General features: G+C 41.2%; 1 protein-coding gene across 14 annotated transcripts in view; it reads left to right on the top strand.

Moving 5' to 3' along the window:
* The window catches only part of LOC143280897 (kinesin light chain-like), a 61,053-nt gene that overhangs the window by 4,053 nt on the left and 34,889 nt on the right, over positions 1-22,111 (top strand). For 9 of the 14 annotated variants that reach the window (XM_076585663.1, XM_076585660.1, XM_076585656.1 and 6 more), the window contains exons 2-7: positions 1,207-1,350; positions 12,943-13,186; positions 14,403-14,633; positions 16,742-16,832; positions 17,778-18,006; positions 19,733-19,820. In XM_076585663.1, the coding sequence (XP_076441778.1) occupies positions 1,256-1,350; positions 12,943-13,186; positions 14,403-14,633; positions 16,742-16,832; positions 17,778-18,006; positions 19,733-19,820 (978 nt within the window). In that variant the 5' untranslated portion in view covers positions 1,207-1,255. Of the gene's footprint in view, positions 1-1,206; positions 1,351-6,037; positions 6,704-12,942; positions 13,187-14,402; positions 14,634-16,741; positions 16,833-17,777; positions 18,007-19,732; positions 19,821-20,602; positions 20,691-22,111 lie in introns of those variants that run through there. The other 5 variants (XM_076585667.1, XM_076585669.1, XM_076585655.1 and 2 more) reach the window with 3 other exon arrangements.

Raw genomic sequence — 22,111 nt, 5'->3', positions numbered from 1 at the left:
CAGTGCATTTTGGGTTATATTTTAATTTTTATATAATATTTCATATGGTTGAAGATTTTTTCAGACCATGTCAGTCCTGCTTGTGCAGGCTTTTTATTTATTTTATTTTATTTTTCTGGTGCCAACATCGAAGGTGGGGTCTTTTGAATTGAATTGTTAAAGAAGCTGATTTCAGATTTGAAATAAGTAGATAAGTAAATAAATGAATATGTTGCTGATGTAGTACAAGAACAGTAGAAGTTGCTAAGTTGGACTGCTCTGGATTTTTAATCTCTAAGACTGTCACTATGCTCCAGATCCAACTTCAAATTACTGGTCTTTGCCAGAAATTGGGAAGAGGGGGAAGGGAAAAAAAAGTTTAGTGTGAGGAAAAGAAGACAGAGGAAGTGATCCAAATCTCAGGCAAACGCCAATTTTAAGAACTATGTCACAGTATGTCTGACACCAATCAGATTAGCACACTACAGCCAAGAAGGAACAAGGACAGACAGACCATACAGTGGGTGCAACTAAATGTGTGTGTGCATGTGCATGTGTGTGTATGTGTATGTGTGTGCATGTACTGATAATTGAATTTGCACTTTAAAGACTTTCACTCATTTTGCAATGCTCCTGTGCCCTTTCTAACCCTTTGGTCCTTCTATAAGTTTGTGGTTTGGCTGCTCCATGCTGGCTTTTTTTTTTCTTTTGCGTGATTTGGCTTTGGGTACCCACCACTGGTGACTTAATGCCTAATGTTGCAGTACAGAATGATTGTTTTATTATAATTTACATACCCACATTCTTCTTCTGTTACTTGTTCATGTTTAAAAAAAAAAAAAAAAGAAAAAAAAAAAAGAAAAAAAAAAAAGCAGCAGAAGGCTTTTGCTTATGGTCATAACTAATTTCCAAGGTCTTATGACTCAGTTACAGAATATTGAATCTTCTATTCTAATCTGACAGTTTTTGCATGTTTTTTTTCCCCTTAACTTTTGTTTACTCTGCTTGTTGACAGTTGCATAATAATTGTGCATGACATATAACCCTTGGTTATATTATATGAAAGATTATTCTAACAAAAATTTGTTGGTTTGGGGGTGGGGTGAGGGGGATGTTGTTGTTGTTGTTGTTGTTGTTGTGTCTTATCTTTTTATATAGATATATGATAAGTGCATGAAATATTGCTGTATCAAACGCTGTATAGAACCAATGTATTGTGCCTTGCAGATTGTCATGTGTTGAGTGATCAGATGTGCATGCAATAAAACCTGTGAGGATGGAGGATCAAGGAGGAGGAGGTGAACCCCCACCTCCTACCCCCAACCCATCCGCGGCGAAGGTTTCAGACCTGTCTAATCCGGAAGAGGAGAGGTAATCTTCATTCACTGGGTTTCCATCACTTTTCTGACTGTTGAACTTTGGCTTTCAAGACAAACAGTAAAAAGTGCTTTGCATGGATGCTTTCTTATGTGTGGCAAACTTCCTGGTTTGATATTTGAATAATTTTATAACTGTTCCCATATGCATGTACTAATGTAAAACGCTTAAATTATACACCCGCATTAGGTACATTCAATCTTACACTTTGTCATCTGAAATAAAAAACCAGACCCCCCTCTCCCAGCTACCCACGACCCCAACCCTTCATCTCCCCCCCCCCCCCCCCCAAGAGAAACATATATATATATATATTGAGATAATAAGATTCAGTTTGAAGATGTCAAAGCATGTAGACTGATCCATATATATATGCACTGTACCACATCTGTATGAAGAAAACAGGAGCAGATGCCTGATCTTCATATGGAGTGATGGCCTAGAGGTAACGCGTCCGCCTAGGAAGCGAGAGAATTTGAGTGCGCTGGTTCGAATCATGGCTCAGCCGCCGATATTTTCTCCCCCTCCACTAGACCTTGAGTGGTGGTCTGGACGCTAGTCATTCGGATGAGACGATAAACCGAGGTCCCGTGTGCAGCATGCACTTAGCGCACGTAAAAGAACCTACGGCAACAAAGGGGTTGTTCTGGCAAAATTCTGTAGGAAAATCCACTTCGATAGGAAAAACAAATAAAAGTGCACGCAGGAAAAAAAAAAGAAAAAAAAAAAAGGGTGGCACTGTGGTATAGCGACGCGCTCTCCCTGGGGAGAGCAGCCCAAATTTCACACAGAGAAATCTGTTGTGATAAAAAGAAATACAAATACAAATACAAATACAAAATATAAACCCAACATGTGGGTCAGACATATGTTTCAATTTGTCATCAGTTCAAACATGAATACTTAGCTTGTAATTGATCACTTTTCTTTGCGATATCATATGGTAAAATTCAGCACCTTTAGTTTTATGCTCCAACTCATAAGAATTATTATATGAATATGGTTAAACAAATACTCCATTTCATAACAAAATAACATTCAAAAAGTGTCTGTTTTTGTTGCTTTTGTTCTGTGTTGTCCTGTTAAGAAAACACATCTTTCAAACTAATAAGAAATTACATGTTACATGTTCTTGTTGCTTTTGTTCTGTGTTGTCCTGTTAAAACACATCTTTCAAACTAATAAGGAATTAAACGCAACAGATGAGAACACATGCAACAATATAGATACTGAAATAGTTAACAAAAAACAATAATGATATTTTAAATCCACACATATATATATATAAATTATATGTATATTTAATTTATTTTGATGTGTAAAGAAACTAATATCATGATTTATATGGGTATAGAATAAACAGAAAATTTTGCTGATAAGAGGGTGGAAGGAAATAGTGGACAGAGCACACACAGAGCACAAAAATTAAGGAATTCCACTTGTTAATTGTGTCCATGTCTGTGTTATAAAATATTAAATTCACCTTTGAAAATTTCTATACATATAAATGAATAATAAATAAATAATAATAATTATATATATATATATGTCATTATTTTATGTGTGTAGTAGTCAGTGTGCATGCTGCCTTGCATTTCCATTCCATTCATTCTCCTGCCCGGGATGGGCGTAGAGGAGACATGAGGGACGATTCCGTAGTCAGACGACGCCATCCGGTTCTATCTTCTGCCTGTCGTATCAGCGTAGCGCTATCCATATTGGTCCATTCCTTGATGTTGTCCATCCAACATTTGTCTTGCCTCCCTCTTCGCCTACCACCCTCTAGTGTTCCCTGTAGAACTGTCTTTTGCAGTGAATTGTGGCGTGTCACATGCCCGAACCATGACAGCTTCCTCCTTTTGACCACTGCTAAGAGTGGTTCCAGTGGACCCGCTAGCATAGTTGTTTGGCTCTTGACAAAGTCATTGGTCTTTTTGTTTTTTTTTTGTTTTTTTTATCATGTTTACAGATAAGTGAGAGAGTGTGTATGTGTCCATGTCTGTGTTATAAAATATTAAATTCACCTTTGAAAATTTCTATACATATAAATGAATAATAAATAAATAATAATAATTATATATATATATATATATATATATATATATATATATATATATATATTTCATTATTTTATGTGTGTAGTAGTCAGTGTGCATGCTGCCTTGCATACTTGTAGTTTAAATGGATTCAGTGACTTCATGGATACTGCTTGTGTATTCATGATGATTTGCATGTGCATGTAATCATTCATTAGAATCGTGGAGACTGACAGAATGGGTTTTTTTGGGGGGGGGAGAAACTAGAATTTGTCGTCATTTTTTTTCCTTTTTCTCAAGGCCTGACTAAGCGCGTTGGGTTATGCTGCTGGTCAGGCATCTGCTTGGCAGATGTGTTGTAGCGTATATGGATTTGTCCGAACGCAGTGACGCCTCCTTGAGCTGCTGAAACTGAAACTGAAAACTGTCGTCATTTCAAGAATGTAAAATGAAATTTCAAAGCATAGTGGCCTTAATGTTGGCTTTTGCCAGAAGATTGGGTAAAATAACCTTGGGATAAAAGCAGCCACTGAACCACAGCTAATTGCTGCCATCTAGCTGAGGCAACAGTTTATTAGATGGTGTGCTCAGCTATTTATAGCAGACTGCATTGGAAACAGAACAGAAACTGACCACCACAGGCTCCACTGTCCTGTAGAAAAGGGCGATTGTTGATTTATCAGTGACTGACCTCATGATTCTGTTTGAAAAAGAGATTTGAAATAATTTTGTTGTTCTAGGGACCACTGGATTGTGTGCTTGGTTAACGCGAATTTATATTCATTATCAAAATTTCCTTTTTTCTGTCGTTATGTTCTGTTTTTTCATTACTTAACATGGCCTTTTCTTTTTACTTTTCTCCACACATCTTCTTTTTATTCTTCTTTCATTTTCTAGTATATTATCTGGATACTTTAAAGCAACATTTTGTCCAGGGATATATATTGTGGAGTTGATGAAATACAAAAAAAGGGCATATTCAGTTGTCTTATCAGTCTTAGGAGATATGATTATATATAACTTAGTTTTACTGTTTGGATGTTTTTGCTTTCATTACAGCAAACACCATATGGCCTAGTGGTTAAACCATTTGACTTCCAGTCTGAGGGTGCATGGTTCCACTTCCCATTCATTATGGGCATTATTGACAGTCAGCAGTAACATACAACATGTGCATATTTTGCAGTGCCTTAATCCCCTTCATGTGTACATGCCCATTTATGCCAAAGATCAAATACTTTATACATTATTACATGTGTTAAGATTCTGTAAAAAAAAAAAAAAAAAAAAAAAAAAAGAAAGAAAAGAAAGCGTTGTCCATGCCAGTGTTTGGTGGATTATGGCTACAGGAACAGACCCAGCATGCACTGTATCCCTGAAAACAAGAGTATGGCTACATACATGGCGTTGTAAAAACAGTAATATAGACTTATGAGAAGCCCACTCAAGATATGTGAAGATAAAAGTTTCAGCCCATGAATGCTGAAGAAAGGAAGAGCTCTTGTTACAGTGGTCTGTGCAGGGTTGACTTTTTCTGTCGGTAGTTCGTACTTGACCAGTATGCACACCAAATGAAATGATTATTTTAATGAGCCAATCAACCTGAAATCTTACACACTGACCATTTCTTGTCTCTTCTTACTTTCAACAAAACTTCAATGATTTTCTTTTTTACACTTTTACTGCTGACTGAAATGGGGAAATTGTCAGTAACCCAGAGAAATCAGTTATCTGATTGTCAGCAGTGAGGTGAAGTTTCAGATTCAGAATTCAATGTTCAAAGTTATTGAGATTGGGGCATCAAATCTGAAGCAAAACAATTTGTTTTTTTTTCAACTTTTTTGTTTTTCATTTTATTTGTGATCAAACAATGATTGAACAGTAAACACTAACAGTTGATTTTTAATCAATACTCCTAGTCATATTTTTATTTTTAATTTGCTTGCATCTGCACGTAAAGACTAGTTATTGTTGTTGTTCTTGTTTTTAATTGAAAAATAAGCTGTCAAATGTCAAGTGAAGAAAACTGTTTTGTGGTGAGTTGAGGCAGATCTGTGAGAGTTGGATACACATCATCTTTGACCCACTGTAGCTGGCACTGGAACTGTCACTGTCACAGTCTGATATATTAATATTGTTCTGTGTTTATCATGTCACAGCTGGTGAGATATCGTTACTGTCACAGAGCTGTAGTGTTGTGTCTATCCAGTCACAGTTAGTGGGAAAGAGTAACTGACTGTGGTGTCCTAGCTGGGTGCAGTGCAGAGCCATGGTTGCAAGGCAAAGCCTGAACACAAGTTGCCCCCCAGCACTGGCAATGCTGATGAGGTGATGTCACACTCACACTGCAGGCAGGCTGCAGCAGCAGCAGCGGCAGCAGCTGAGCCAGCCATGTTCAAAGCTTAAATGTATTGATTGGCACTGGGCTCCAACTTCCAATCAATACAGCATGGAGAGTCCTCACCCGCCTGCTGTCTGTCTGCCAGCCAGCCTGTGAGGTCTGTGCCTGGCCTGCCTCTGCCCTCACCAGCCACAGTCGGTCTGTCTTGCTGCTGCTGCTGCTGCTGCTGTCTTTGTGGGCTGACTACTACAGGAGTGAGACAGTTTACTGCTTGGCATCCATTGGACTGTTGGCATTTTTTTTTAATGGTGGGGAAAGCGTACTGCGTTGATGTTGTCATCGGGTTCCAATTTTAGGCCAAGCTTGGTTCAGCCTGTGGTAGGAATGAGAGAAGGAGTGGTGCAATTTTCTCTCTTTTTGTCCTGGAATGTTGTACATCTGGTGTGATTAGTGGTGAGGTCCTGTGCGACTGGCCGCTTTTTGTTGTTGTTGGTGTGTGTGTGTACATGAAAGACCAGAGAGATATCACCTGAACAAGCTGTGGTCATGGTCTGTCTGCTGATCACGGTCAGGCACTGTAGCTGATCTCGTCTTTCATGTTGACGGCCAGACTCCTGTGAATAGTGTGATCCAAGATACTACTCGCCATTATCCCAAAGAACTGTTCACTGTCCATTTCAGCAGACATGGCTACTTTGAAAGAAAGTTATGTAGATCTGGCCATATAGTACTGGTCACCCAGTTTTTTTCTTGATGCTGGATGATTAATGAGATTGATTGGGCAAGCTGATGATCATAGTAACCTTGGTTTCACATGACATTATTTCGGAAGTGAGAGTAGTGGAGGTCTCGTGTTGTCTTCTGTTTCTTGTAATTGTGTTGTGCCACTATTGATAGTGTCTTTGCCAGACTGGGCAGCAGCTGGTCTTACTGTACCCGGATCAATGAAGGAAGTGGTTTGCGACAAAAGGTACTTTGGATAAACAGGAATAATGTATGTGTGTGTGTGTGTGTGTGTACTCAGGCATATGTTTATGTGCATGAGTGCAGATTGTGCGTGCGTGCGTGTGTGTGTGTGTGTGTGTGTGTGTGTGTGTGTACATGTATACATATGTGTGAGAGAGAGAGAACAAAGACATGTAGAGAAAGTTATATGTGTTTGCTTGTGTGTGCGCATGTGCGTGCACAGGCACATATTTGAGTGTGTATGTTTGCATGCATGCACATATGTGTGTGTATGTGTATTCTGTATAGTGTATGTGTGTGAGACATAGAAGAGCAAGAGACGGGGAAAAAGGCAGGATTCAGATGTTGGCAATGATAAAAGTGTTACCTCCATGTAACCATTGTTGTGGTCCTTTGCTGCACCGAAAATCTCAGAGATGGTTGGTTGTTATTGCATGCATGCTTCATTTCACTCAAGTTAGGGTATATGAATTGACAGCGTTTAAGCTGAACACTTCATTATTGATTTTATTGATTTCGTTTTCTGGTTTTTGGTGTGTACGGGAACATATTGTGGGAGAGGGCAATTAGCTCTGTCTCTGTCTCTGTGTGTGTGTGTCTCTCACTGTCAGTCTGTCTGTCTGTCTGTCTCTTGAATATTGAATTTGGTATTCTTGGCAGCTGCAAGGGCAAGAGAAAAACTTAGCTTGGCTGAATGATTTAATTTCTTGATTAAACTAAAATAATTGTGTGGTAGCATTTGAGCGGCACTAGCTCAGTGTTTTTCATGGAAACAGTTTAAAAGATTTTTTATTAATTTTTCAAGCGTAATCATGAATTGCTTTCAATTTATAGAATTATTTAACAGTAATATACTGATAACAGTGAAAGAGATAGCTGACTGGTTATTATAATTAATGGTTGCTCAGAAGCTAGCAGAGGAATAGATTTTCAAATCTGCGCTGGTTAAGAGTTTGATTTAGCAAACACACACACACACGCACGCACACACATGCATGCATGCGCGCGCGCACGCGTGCCCACACACACATTCACACACACACACACACACACAGAGCAGTGAGGTTTAACAATAGAAACAATCCAGAGAAAAGGGGAATGGAGCAAGATGCCCTCATACTTAACACAGTTGTCAGAATGGTTCACCACACTAAGCATGATTCAAGGAAGTTGTAATCCACGCAGGCTATGATTTTGGAATTACATGACATAACTCCACAGCCCAGGCCATACCACTTTACCAGTCATTAAGACCTGTCTATAATCTGTCAGACAGTCTATAAGGCAACACTGTTTGCCATCAAAGCCCCTTCATAAAAAATAAAAAAAAGGTGGGGGGCAAACAGAGGGAGAGTGGGGTGCAGGGGGTGGGGGATGAAGAGATTGTTGGGCTGGTGGGATGGAAGGAAAGAGAAGAGAAAGACGGGTCAAGAGGAAGTCGGATGGCGAAACTGGCAAAGAACATGGGAGGGACAGCCTGACTGCCTGGATACTTTGACATGTCTTCTCCAGTCATTTCCTCTCACTTGAAACCAGATCCATGAGCTTCTTAGAATAAGATGAACAGTCAGGACTGAAACGGACGGCTGCGTGAGACTTGAGAGTTTTGTGCATCGTAATGCGTTTTTTGCTAAGGATCGGTCATGAAGTGTACAAACACCAAAGCTCTCATGTTTTCTTCTTCTTCTTCCGCGTTCGTGGGCTGCAACTCCCACGTTCACTCGTATGCACATGAGTGGGCTTTTACGTGTATGACCATTTTTACCCCGCCATGTAGGCAGCCATACTCCGTTTTCAGGGGTATGCATGCTGGGTATGTTCTTGTTTCCATAACCCACCGAACGCTGACATGGATTACAGGATCTTTAACATGCGTATTTGATCTTCTGCTTGCATATACACACGAAGGGGGTTCAGGCACTAGCAGGTCTGCACATATGTTGACCTGGGAGATCGTAAAAATCTCCACCCTTTACCCACCAGACGCCATCACCGTGATTCGAACCCGGGACCCTCAGATTGACAGTCCAACGCTTTAACCACTCGGCTGTTGCGCCCGTCTCTCATGTTTTCAATGCTGCCAGCATGCTTGATCTTAAAAGCAGTTTGTCCTTCATTGTCAAGACTGAAAGATCTTATATTTCTAAGAATATATGGTTATGCAGTGACTGAAATAAATTGCAGAAATTTACAATACCCATTCATCCAGCGGATTGATTAGTAGTCTTTGTATTTATTTACTTTTACGTGTTAATCTGTCAGACTGTCAAATAGAGAAAGAATCTAAAAAAAAACCCCAACTCATCCACAGTTATTCTCGTAACCACATTATTATTCATTTATTGGATGTAAGCTTGGATTTACCTTGTGTTTATTTCTCCTGTACAAATTTAATTTAGCTTGACCTTGAGGAAAATTGATACTCAGCTGCTTCACACCTCTTCCCAGTCACATTTGCTTACATAAGCAGAACCCCATTTGTCAGATTATTTGTTGTTGTTTTTAAACACTTTTTGTTTTCCAGTCATTGAGAGATTCTGCACTGGTAATTTCTTTTTATGTTTTGTTTGTCCTGGCTGGTATCTGCTACTTTATGCCTTCAAACTTAATCATCTAGTCATTTTTGACTCATTTGTGTAAACAAAATGAGTATGTTTTAACCCGGTGTTCGGTTGTGTGTGTGTGTGTGTGTGTGTGTGTGTGTGTGTCTGTCTGTCTGTGTGTCCGTGGTAAACTTTATCATTGACATTTTCTCTGCAAATACTTTGTCACTTGACACCAAATTAGGCATAAAAATAGGAAAAATTCAGTTCTTTCCAGTCATCTTGTTTAAAACAATATTGCACCTCTGGGATGGGCACAAAAAAAAAGAAGCCTAATTATATGCAAACTGCATTTACTGTTATATTTATATTTTTTGTATTCTCTAAACTTGGCACTTTGATCTGATATTCTGACCCAACAACAAGTGCAGTCATTATTATCATTTTTTGTTCAGACAGGAACTTCTTTTGCTAAGCATGGAAGTTTATTTATTTTGCAAACGTTTTGGTGCAGATAGTAAAAAAGGGAAATTACTCTGTAATTAATGCTAGGGGACTTAATTTGCTTTAAACTGATCTTTCTCATCTTAAACATTACATTTTGAAATTGTACTCAATACATAAAAAGCTTGGATTTTTTAAAAGCGTATCACAAGTGAGTCTTGAAGGCCTTGCCTCTCTTGTTTGTTTTGAATTGTGTTTATTATTTCCCTAACCAAAGTGAAATTGCAGATATAGTCTGAATCTTGTGAATCATAATCTGTTGGAGCCTTGTCCTGTTGGATACTAAAATGGTCACAGCACAGACTGGCCCCAAGCCCATTGACACTCGGTGACCTTTTCCAAGCATCTGATGCGTACAGCGTGTCTGTCTGGTCACTGCAGGACATTTCTCCAGTGTTCAGTGTGATTTGTTAATGATGGATCAAAACGAGGAAATAACACACCGCTTTTAGTTTTAGACCTAATGCTCTTGCTACAGAGATTTGTTTCTCCAGTCTCCAACTATGTTGATGATTGTTATTGTTATTGAAACTTACGTAGTGACTATCATTGCTCAGAGGCCAATTTCTGACTTCCAAGCTCTGTACAAACACAGTCATTTGCACAGCTGGCTGCCTACCTGGGTGGAACCAGCCTTCTTCTTCTTCTGCGTTCACTCGTATGCACACAAGTGGGCTTTTACGTGTATGACCATTTTTACCCCGCCATGTAGGCAGCCATACTCCGTTTTCGGGGGTGTGCATGCTGGGTATGTTCTTGTTTCCATAACCCACCGAACGCTGACATGGATTACAGGATCTTTAACGTGCGTATTTGATCTTCTGCTTGCATATACACACGAAGGGGGTTCAGGCACTAGCAGGTCTGCACATTTGTTGACCTGGGAGATCGTAAAAATCTCCACCCTTTACCCACCAGGCACCGTCACCATGATTCTAACCCAGGACCCTCAGATTGAAAGTCAACGCTTTAACCATTCGGCTATTGCGCCCTGTCGGTGGAACCAGCCAATTTAGAACTGCCTTGGGGCGTTCTTCATTCCAGTTTGTTTCCTCTGTCTTTCAGTTGGGCTTCAGTCAAGCATATGCAGACACACACACACACACACACACACACACGCACACACACGTGCACACACAAATAATTATTAGATTAGATTTTTCTTCAGAATTTTGCCAGGGACATCCCTTTTCTTGTAGGTTCTTGTGCGTGCGTTAAATGTATGTTGCAGAACATGGGAACTCAGTTTATCGTCTTAACCAAATGACTAATAATAATGATAAATAGTATTCATATGGCGCAAATTCCCCATGTAATGGACTCTAGGCGCCTCACATGAAACAGTACATATACAGTAGTGCATGATGGTATACCTCTGCACATGATAAAAACAACACATATAAATATGCAATACTACAAACTGCAGATAAGAACACACACACACACACACACACACACACACACACACACACACACACACACACAGGACATAGAAAAAATGCCCTACGCATGCACACACACTGACAAGCACGCACAAACACCTACCCACAGACACACACACACACACACACACACACACACTATGTGATAATTTCAGTAGAGGGTAAAGTGGGATAAGTAGGAGGAGGAAGACTGCAGACAGTTAGCCATGCTTCTTGAAGTTCTTCACACCCAAAAGCCTGTTTGAACAGGTGGGGTTTTCAAGGTTTGTTTTGAAAGAGGACAGCGTGTTGGTAAGTGACAGAGATCCAGAGGAAGAGAATTCCAGACAGAAGTGCTTGATATTGAAAGGCTGTTTGGCCAAATGTCTTTGAAGAGGTTTTGGGGACTCAAAGGAGCTAAAGGACAGAAGATAAGTAAAATGGGAGAGATTCTTTAGGACAGCATGTTGGTAAGTGACAGAGATCCAGAGGAAGAGAATTCCAGACAGAACTGCTTGATATTGAAAGGCTGTTTGGCCAAACGTCTTTGAAGAGGTTTTGGGACTCAAAGGAGCTAAAGGACAGAAGATAAGTAAAATGGGAGAGATTCTTTTAAGTGGCGAAATGCCAATATGGCAATTTTGTACTGAATTCTGCACTGGATTGGTAACCAATCAAGTTGACATAAAAGTGGGGTAGTATGATCCTTTTTTCACTTTCAGAAAATAATTCTGGCAGCATTGTTCAAAATCATGACGTGACAACAAATCAGAAGGCAGCCCAGTTAGTAGTGAACTGCAGGTCAATGCGACTTAGGATCAAGGAACAAACAAGCTGAGTGGTTGTTTCAGTAGTCAATCACCCAGACCTCCACTCGATAAAGTGGAGGGAGAGAAAATGTTGGCGATTTTGGGATTTGATCCCATACCTTCAGATTGTCAGAATCTCTCACTTCACTCTGCGGATGTGTCACCACAAGACCACCACTCCACACATCATTGGCCTGTTTGGTCAGGTGGACTGTCAGCATGGTAGCCTCTCGAGTTAAACGCTCCGCTTATGTCAGAGATTTGATGTTTATAAGCTTACAAATAGTAAAGAGTGGTAACTTTCTCCATTCATGAGGTACACAACTTCAAGTCAGTGCTGCTTACGCTACCGATTCAGCTAGCACAGAGGTAAATAAAAGGTACATTAGAACAAGCCCAGACACTTCCTCAAAAAAAGGATGCGCTGGGCCTGTCCTAATACTGACCATTTGACATGTGCACACAGCAGCAAAGACAGAAGAAATGTGCAAACACAAATTAGCTTTTATTCAAGACTGGCAAAGCCTCTTTAATCCTGAACAAGCCACACAGAACACACGGACAATACAGAACAAACACATGGTTGCCTTGGTGGTTTTTCAACTTGAAATTAACAAATAATGAGGCCAGGAGATGAAATGATTAACAAATAGTAAAGAGTGGTAGTGAATGGAGAGAGTTACCACTCTTTATTATTTGTTAATCATTTCATTTCCTGTCCTCATTATTTGTTAATTATAAGCTTACAGTTGGGCTGTGATGATCAGTGGTTTCTCCACTGTGTAATGGGAATTCAGTTACAGCTTTAGTGAAGGACTGTGACTCTCAAACTAGGATACAAGAATTCAGATATTAGCTCAGATAGTTGGGACAGCAGTTGCCTCCTCTGCTGTCCTGATGGTCTTAGTCGGACAAGGCGGACTATCATACATCTTCCTGACTTTTTTTTTTTTTTTTTTTTTTCAGGAAGAAGACGGATGAGGCGGGCAAGATGACCGCCCTGTCCCAGGACGAGATTGTGAGCAGCTCGAAGACGGTGATCCAGGGCCTGGACACCTTGAAGAATGAGCACCACCAGATCCTCAACTCCCTCCTCACCTCCCGCAAGACTGTCAAACAGGAGAATGGGGACTCCAGCGTGGTGGAGGAGAAGACTGACATCCTCAAAACGTCCATGGAAAAGCTGGAGTTGGGCATCAGTGAGGCACAGGTGAAAACCAGGGTGGATTTTAGTTGATTTTGTTTATAAATGTGTCCCTTGCCTGAACCTGTTCTCTGCCAGGCAAACTGAGCTACTGTCAATTTGAAAGAAATAACCCTAAAATAGGAGGTTACTGGTAATTGGTTTTTGTGTGGAGTTAGTTAAGAGCTGGAAAGCAGTAGTGAAAACAGCGGAAGTTTGAAACTTTGATCTAGATCTTTATTATGTAGGAGAGTGTGTTGATCAGCCAATTATAATCTTGATGAAAGAACTGGGCTTGACCAGAGTGATTATAATGCCTTTTATGCCAGAAAATGTGTTTTGTGATATTGATTCCATTTATCGAAAGTGGAAAGTCATAAGACCGGGAAATTACAAAGCTTTGATGAATGTGTAATTCAGTCATAAAACAATGAAATGCTGATCAACATGAGCTGTTGTTGCTACATGCAATTTTTCCGTTTGACAAACACTTGTTTCAGATGGTGAGTGAAAGTGTGATTTGGACAGATAGGCCTAACTGTAAGCACTGATAGCCTCTGACCCCCCTCCCATCCCTTCCCCACCACCTGTGTTCCTGGTTTCAGTTAGTGGTAGTTTTCAATCAACGGAAATCACACAGGAGCATGAAGGCTTGTTTTGTGAGCAGTAAATTTCGCATAACTCTCATAACATATTTTCTTTTCTTTTTGTGTGTATGTGTTTCATCTCTGACACAATGTTCATCACTTGTTTTGTTATCTTTTAGTGTGTGTGTGTGTGTGTATGTGTGTACATGCGCATCGTTTTCCCTCAGGTGATGATCTCCCTGATGCAGCACTCCCAGAGCATTGTAGTGATTGTGTGTGTGTGTGTGTGTGTGTGCGTGCACGTGCGGTGTCTTTCACCTTCAGGTGATGATCTCCCTGACACAGCACTTCAAGAAGATTGTAGTGATTTTATGTGTGTGTGTGTGTGCGTGTGTGTATGCGTGAATGTTTTTTTTCCCCTTCAGGTGATGACCTCCCTGACGCAGCACTTCCAGAGCATTGTAGTGATTTTGTATGTGTGTGTGTGTGTGTGTGTGTGTGTGTGTGTGTGTGTGTTTATGTGCACTGTGTTTTCCAATCAGGTGATGATCTCCCTGATGCAGCACTTCCAGAGCATCATAGTGATTTTTGTGTGTGTGTGTGTGCGTGTGCGTGTGGGTGCGCTCGCTTGCATGTGCGGTGCATTTTCCCTTCAGGTGATGGTCTCCCTGACGCAGCACTTCCAGAGCATCGAGGCGGAGAAGCAAAAGCTGCGGGCGCAGGTGCGGCGGCTGTGCCAGGAGAATGGGTGGCTGCGGGACGAGCTGGCCAACACCCAGCAGAAGCTGCAGTCCAGCGAGCAGGCCGTGGCCCTCCTGGATGAGGAGAAGAAGCATCTTGAGTTCATGAGCGAGATCAAGAAGTACGACACTGGGGAGTCCGCTGCGGTGAGTTGTTGTAGTTCTTCTTCTTCTTCTGCGTTCCCCGTGATCATGGTCTCAGACTTGCAGTCCTATGCTGGAAATGAAAGTGGTGGTCTTGATGAGGTCTTCTTTGGTGCCCCAGAGCTTTTCTGCCAGTGTGGCTCCATAGGGCCACTGCTGCGTCCGTGCATCTTGATACAGGAGGCAGGACTGCAGGATGTGCTCCAGGGTTTGTGGGCCTGTCTTACACGGGCAGTCAGGAGTGTGTGACAGCTTCATTCGGTACATGTGCTCTCGCAGGCGGCAGTGCCCCGTGCGTAGTCGGAATATGATTGTCTGCTGGAATCGCTGCAGGTGGGGCATCTGGTCATCAGGTGGTGGTTGTAGTAATGATGGTGGTATTATTACTCTGTGGGGGAGTCCGCTGCGGTGAGTTGTTGTAGTAATGATGGTGGTATTATCACTCTGTGAGGGAGTCCGCTGCGGTGAGTTGTTGTAGTAATGATGGTGGTATTATTACTCTGTTGGGGAGTCCGCTGCGGTGAGTTGTTGTAGTAATGATGGTGGTATTATTACTCTGTGGGGGAGTCCGCTGCGGTGAGTTGTTGTAGTAATGATGGTGGTATTATTACTCTGTGAGGGAGTCCGCTGCGGTGAGTTGTTGTAGTAATGATGGTGGTATTATTACTCTGTGGGGGAGTCCGCTGCTGGTGAGTTGTTGTAGTAATGATGGTGGTATTATTACTCTGTGTGGGAGTCCGCTGTGGTGAATTGTTGTAGTAATGATGGTGGTATTATTACTCTGTTGGGGAGTCCGCTGTTGTGAGTTGTTGTAGTAATGATGGTGGTATTATTACTCTCTGTGGGAGTCTGCTGCGGTGAGTTGTTGTAGTAATGATGGTGGTATTATCACTCTGTGCGGGAGTCCGCTGCGGTGAGTTGTTGTAATGATGGTGGTATTATTACTCTGTGAGGGAGTCCGCTGCGGTGAGTGATATTAATGATGATAATGATGATGATAGAATAGAATAGAATGGAATAGGTCTTCATTACCAACTGTACCAGGGTCACAAGGAATATTGGGGGGATAGTACATGACAAGGTACAAACATAAATCGAAACTCATACACAAACACAGATACAGTAGAAATTAGGATACATACAAGTGCATATCAATAAAAAACAAAAACTTGTGGATACTCACACATGCATGCACTGCACACACACACACACACACACACAATTTCTCATGCGCTTGCACACACACACGTTTGAACAGAAGCGTGTGTGTGATAATACTAATAGTTATTATTGGAAGATATCTGTTCTTTCACTGTCTTTCTTCTTTTTTTTTTTTTTTTGTTTGTTGTGAAAACATAAACCAAAAAACAACAATAGTTGTTTTGTATTGCAGTTAAGGGCTGGTTGAACAGGAGTAACTTGATCATTTGATCATGGACCAAATGTGTCAGATGATAGATCTTAAAAAAACTGGGGGTCTGCAATATTTCTGGAAAGTGAAAAACACTGTATTAGTGTATATCTTGGGTTTTTAATGTCTGAAATCCAGTGCACTCATAGACTGAAGGTGCAGACTGTTCTTGTGAACTTTCATCAACGTTTGAGTGGAATTTTGTTCTCATTGTGCCAGTGATCTGTCTTTCTGTATTTTCTTTCTTTCTTCTTCTTCTTTTTTTTCCTTTTTTTTTTTTTTTTTTTGGTCATTGTTTCACCATGAGTACTAGCTCATAGAAATGGGTTTTTTTTTAGTTTTTTTTTTAAAGCCATTGGCCACTTAAAACCAGATGGTGAAAGTGTACAGATCTTCAAGAATAATTATGCGCAATAGCAAATTATCTTAACTCACTCAGTACGGCCAGTCCTCTCTTCTCCTCTACACAGACCCCTCGGATGTCCAGTGGGTGTCTGAATGACCCAACCTTTAGCTTCTGTCGTCAGAATTGTGGTATTCTTTGTCAACAAACACCTCTTCAGTATAAGAGCCTTCCAGCTTGCAATATTTTGATGGTGGTAATTGGGGTGAAACGCTGTTAACGTCGTCTCTTTCGCCGTTCGTATGGAGAGAGTTAATACAAAAAAAGAAAGAAATAAAAAAGGTGTATGGGTTTCAGCCAGCTGAAGAAAAAGAGGCAGAAACGACGTCACAGTCTCTGGACCTTGGCTTCCCTGAAGATGAGGACGATGGCCAGAACTCAGAAGGCTGTAAGTATATATCATCAGTATTACAGCTGCTGTGTTTGTGGTAGCAAAGTTCTGTCTGTTGAGATACCAAGGGGAAGAGGGCACTGTGAGATGTAGTGTGAGAAAGGTGTGATTGTCATTCTGGTGGTGTGAGTGTGGTGTGAGAAAGGTTGGATTGTCATTTTGGTGGTGTGGGTGTTGTGTGAGAGAAAGGTGTGATTGTCATTTTGGTGGTGTGGGTGTTGTGTGAGAGAAAGGTGTGATTGTCATTTTGGTGATGTGAGTGTTGTGTGAGAGAAAGGTGTAATTGTCATTTTGGTAGTGTGAGTGTTGTGTGAGAGAAAGGTGTAATTGTCATTTTGGTGGTGTGGGTGTTGTGTGAGAGAAAGGTGTAATTGTCATTTTGGTGATGTGAGTGTAGTGTGAGAGAAAGGTGTAATTGTTATTTTAGTGATGTGAGTGTAGTGTGAGAAAGGTGTAATTGTCATTCTGGTGGTGTGAGTGTAGTGTGAGAAGGGTGTGATTGTCATTCTTGTGGTGTTCGTGTAGTATGAGAAAGGTGTAATTGTCATTTTGGTGGTGTGAGTGTTGTGTGTGAGAAAGGTGTAATTGTCATCTTAATGGTGTGAGTGTTGTGTGAGAGAAAGGTGTAATTGTCATTTTAATGGTGTGAGTGTTGTGTGAGAGAAAGGTGTAATTGTCATTTTGGTGGTTGAGTGTAGTGTGAGAGAAAGGTGTAATTGTCATTTAATTACACATACTTAACCGTGACCCAACTAGTGCAGACTCCGGCAGGGGTCTGACATTCCTGCCTGTGCAAACTACTATCCGCCTATGCAGAGAAAATGAAACTACGGCCGATAACCTCCCGGAAGTAGGTAACCTCCCCTTTTGCTGTTTCCCAATAAGGGAGCAGCAGTGTTCCATACTTAATTAACCCCACCTTTTCCTTTCCCTTGTTTCCAGTGCTGTCCCCCTCCCAGCCCAACGCCATGACGTCGGCCGCCAGCGGGGGCTACGAGATCCCGGCCAGACTGCGCACCCTGCACAACCTGGTGATCCAGTACGCCACCCAGGGCCGCTATGAGGTGGCTGTGCCCCTCTGCAAGCAGGCTCTGGAGGACCTGGAGAAGACCAGCGGCCATGACCACCCCGACGTCGCCACCATGCTCAACATCCTCGCTCTTGTTTACAGGTACAAGGGGAGGTGTGTGTGTGGGGTTGGGTGGGGGGGGGGGGGATGGTGGAGGGATGGTGGTTGGGGGGGGGGGGCAGGGGAATGTGACTGTGTTTTTTGGGGGGAGGGTGGGTGGGGGCAGGATTGTTGTTTTGGTGAGGTAGGATTCAAAAGTAGTGGGGTTTTTTGTGTGTATGTTCATGAATGTGTGTGTGTGTGTGTGTGTGCATGGGAGACCCTGTGTGTGTGTGTGTGTGTGTGTGTGTGTGTGTGTTTATATAGGAGACCCGTGTGTGTATGTGTGTGTGTGTGTGTGTGTGTATGCATTCAGTGTTGTATTTATCACTGTTGTTGATGTATTATTTTATTGTTAATGATGTTATTATTGATAATCATTATCTTTACATGTTTTTTTTTTATTTTATTTTATTATTTTTTTAGGTTTTTCTCTTTTTTGGGGGGAGGATGGGGGGGTTGTTTGTTCTTTTTTTTTTTTTTTTTTTCAAATCCTGAGAATTTCTTTTTAAAAAAGCAAGATTTTCCCTCACTTGTACTCTACCTTTTGTAAAAATAATTGACCAATGAGAGTAGTACTGCTAAAATGTTGTGGACATAATTCACAGTTTTTAAAAGCTTGACAAACTTTATCATTCCTCCACTTTTGTTTTTTTATCTGTTTCTTCTCAGAACAGAAATTCAGTATGTACATTTATGATAACAGCATAATAATTGCCATACAAAATACATTAGATAGATTTTGTATTGTTAAGCTACTTCTCCTGATTGGCTGTTCCTCCTCTTGAAATCTTTAGTCTTCTTCTGACAGAATTTTTGTTGATAAAAAAGCCACAAGTTAGAACATAGGAGCCATTGCTCTTCAGTCAATTTTCTTTTTTGCTTTTGTGTATTTGTGTACCACAGATTTGGAACTCTGTTCACCATTTTCGGTGCACTGAGTCTTTCTAGAGAACATTTGAATTGATGACTGAAAAGTTTAAAATGGCAGCTTCTGCTTTCTTTGTCTTCTTTGTTTTTTTGATGATCTCTTGCGCCCATGTCTGTGCCAATGTTGTACACAGTTCTTTGTGTATGGTAAGGAGCAGGGGATGACCGATTGTGTTGAGATGAAGGTGGGCGGGTAAGCTGAAAAGCACTAAGGATGTGGAGAGTTTATATATGTGTGTAGGGATCATTGCTCTCCTTGTAAGAAGTTAAGACGTTCATCACATCAGATGCAGTCAGCTGGTTTGGGTATGTGCTGTTATCTTCTTGTTTTGGAATTGTCTTGATTGACTGTTTCATGAAAAGAATAGAGATGTTTTAGTTCATTTTCATTTTCTTCTTATTATATGCTGGAGGTACATTCACAAATACACGCACACACACACGCAAGTATACACACACACATATACACACACTTGTCTTGTATGCTGAGTCACATTCACAAAGATGTGGAGAAAAAGAATTGGTTTGCGTTGAATATTGTTTGCGTTTTTTGCAGTTGAGATAATGTCAGTGACTGCCTTGTTTCTGGCACTGCTTTAATTCAGCAGTGAATGAGGCAAGGGAGGAATGTGAAGGCAGGGGGTGGTGGGGTACGGAGTTGGGCTGGGAAGATACAGATTCAAATATTGGTCATGATATTGGAAGAAAATGAAAGTGACCCTCATTGGAGATTGGCCAGTGAGGAGTGACAGGCAGTCAGGTGTTAGCGCTGAAAGGTTATGGGCTGAGTGTTTTCCAGGGATCAAGACAAGTTCAAAGAAGCCGGCAACCTATTGCATGATGCTCTTGTCATACGGGAAAAAACCCTGGGCAGAAATCACCCAGCTGTAAGTCTGGCCTCTCTCTTCCCCACTGGGGCATAATGCCTTTTAATCCACCCAGTAGTTTGACCCTGTGAAGGAGGCAGCTCAGTATCAGTGTGTGGGTGTGTACGTTTCTATGCAGATGTGTGCATGTGAGGAGGTGTGCTTTGATGTTAGTGTTACTGGACGGTATGGCTGCCTTCTTCATGCGATTCTGTTTCAGCGGGAGTTTGCCTCAAATCTGCAAGGTTGATGAATTATCTTGGCCACCCTGTGCTCATTACTCGACAATTTTTCATCCCATGTTTTGAGAAACTTCACATTGAATTTTCTTTGAACAGTTCCAGCCCTCATAATTATGATCACTTGACTTGCAGAGATTTTCATGGTACTTGGGATATTGCCACTGTCTCAAATCCCAGGTTCTTCCTTTAAAAAGGCAAAGGAAACAGGCAGGGTTTCTGAGAAGATGATGTAACAGGAAAGCTGCGACAAATGCGTTAGCACACTTAGTTTTGTACCTTACTTTGAAATTGAAACAAAATTACTGGGTCCCCTTGTGGTTGGGTGGGCGAAAAGCAACATGATTTGATTTGATTTGAAACAAAATAACTGGAATTAAAAGAATGGAGGCAGAAGTGTTTTCAGTGCGTCAATCAGTACCTTGCAGTTTTGATGCGGTCACCCTACAGTATCAGCAGGACAAGGTCTGCAAGCGGAACCATCAAGAGCACAGAGGACTGAACATTCCTGCTAACAATCACTCTTTTCTCTTCTTGATTTAACTGCTCATGTACGCTTTACAGAGATCAAGGGAAGTACAAGGAAGCAGCCAACCTCCTGAATGATGCTCTGGGGATTCGAGAAAAAACTCTAGGCGCTGACCATCCTGCCGTGAGTCACTGTCAGATGCACGTCTTGCGTAGCTGGTGTTTGCTGGATTCTGTGTTGTTGGTTTTTTTCCCCCTCTGTTTCTTCATTGAGTTGATTGTTGTTGTTGTTTTTTCCTCCGTAGTGTTACCTCATGTTTGCAGTGATGTGTTGCTTTGTGATCCACTCTTGTGTTGTCCTTGGAGATGACACTACCAGGCATGCTGTGTTTTCAGAGACAATTTTTGTTGTGTTTTATTTAAGAAATAAACCAACCATTGTGTTAATGCCAGTGCTGTTGTTTTTTTCCCATTCTTGTTTAACTTTAAGTGTCACTTAGGCATATTTGTAAAGAAGTCACAGTGTTAACTCACTCTGGACAATGGAACGCTATAGCGTCCCTGACATAAGGTAGTGTTCTGGACGATGGAACGCTATAGCGGTTTCGACAATTAAAAATTTTTCCATGTTTTCTTCATGGGGTAGCATAACAATTGCAGCTACACCGGGCATTGCGAACGTTTCAAGGGTCGAATGGAAAGTTTCTTCATGAGATTCCGTAACAACACACTCCACAGCGAGCCAGTGAGTTCAGGACCCCACACGACAAGCTAATCTGCATACGTATCAAAAATGGCGTCGCAGGCGATCCAAGTGGAAATTTTTGGAGCAAACTAGATCCTGACAGCAGCTTTTACTGCTGCTGAAGTGATTGAAATGCTTCAAACTGAAGGTGTCGACATCGACGAGGATGATGAAGATGTTGAATAAATTATCTGCAGTGAAGAAAGCTACCAGCAAGTAGGTACTGATAGTATTCTGAGGGCAGTGAAGAGGGAAGGGGGTGGGCATTCACACGACGTGAGGAAAGGGGTCAGTGGGTTAAGTACAGTGAGTTTCATTCAGTTACTTTATGTTTTGTATTTTTTGTGATTTTTTTTCCTAACCCAAACAAATGGGTCGTCTGTAGGGAAAAGCAAGGGAGAGAACTATTCGTCCGGAGTGAGCTAATAAACTCCAGGCTCGAGGCAGGTTTTTCTTGATTGAGGACTTTTCTGCTTGACCGAAACATATGCTTATAGATAGAATATGCTTATTTTCAGAGCTTTTACTGCCACACACATTTGTTAGGAATGCAACATATCACAGAAAAGGAAAGTTTTGATTTGCTCTTTGTTGTTGTTGTTTTCTGAAGTTGCAACTGCAGAGATACCTGCACCTGCATAGGTTTTAGTTTTGATTTTCTTTGTCTTCTGTGTTTCTGGTGTCTGTGTGTGTGTGTGTATTCTGCATGGATTTTTGTTTTATCACCTTGAACTTTTTTCTTCTTTTTTTTTTTTCTTTTTTGTTGTTGTAGTAATCAGCAAAAATATGAATGGCTCAGTTTAGTTCACAATACTTGCATGCAAGTCAGTCCTTGCCAGTATTCAAAATAGACAATTAAT

The sequence above is a fragment of the Babylonia areolata genome, chromosome 4 (genome assembly GCF_041734735.1).
Source record: "Babylonia areolata isolate BAREFJ2019XMU chromosome 4, ASM4173473v1, whole genome shotgun sequence".
Taxonomy (NCBI): domain Eukaryota; kingdom Metazoa; phylum Mollusca; class Gastropoda; order Neogastropoda; family Buccinidae; genus Babylonia; species Babylonia areolata.
Note: the sequence above shows the minus strand (reverse complement) of the source record. Positions and strands in the feature narration are given on the sequence as shown.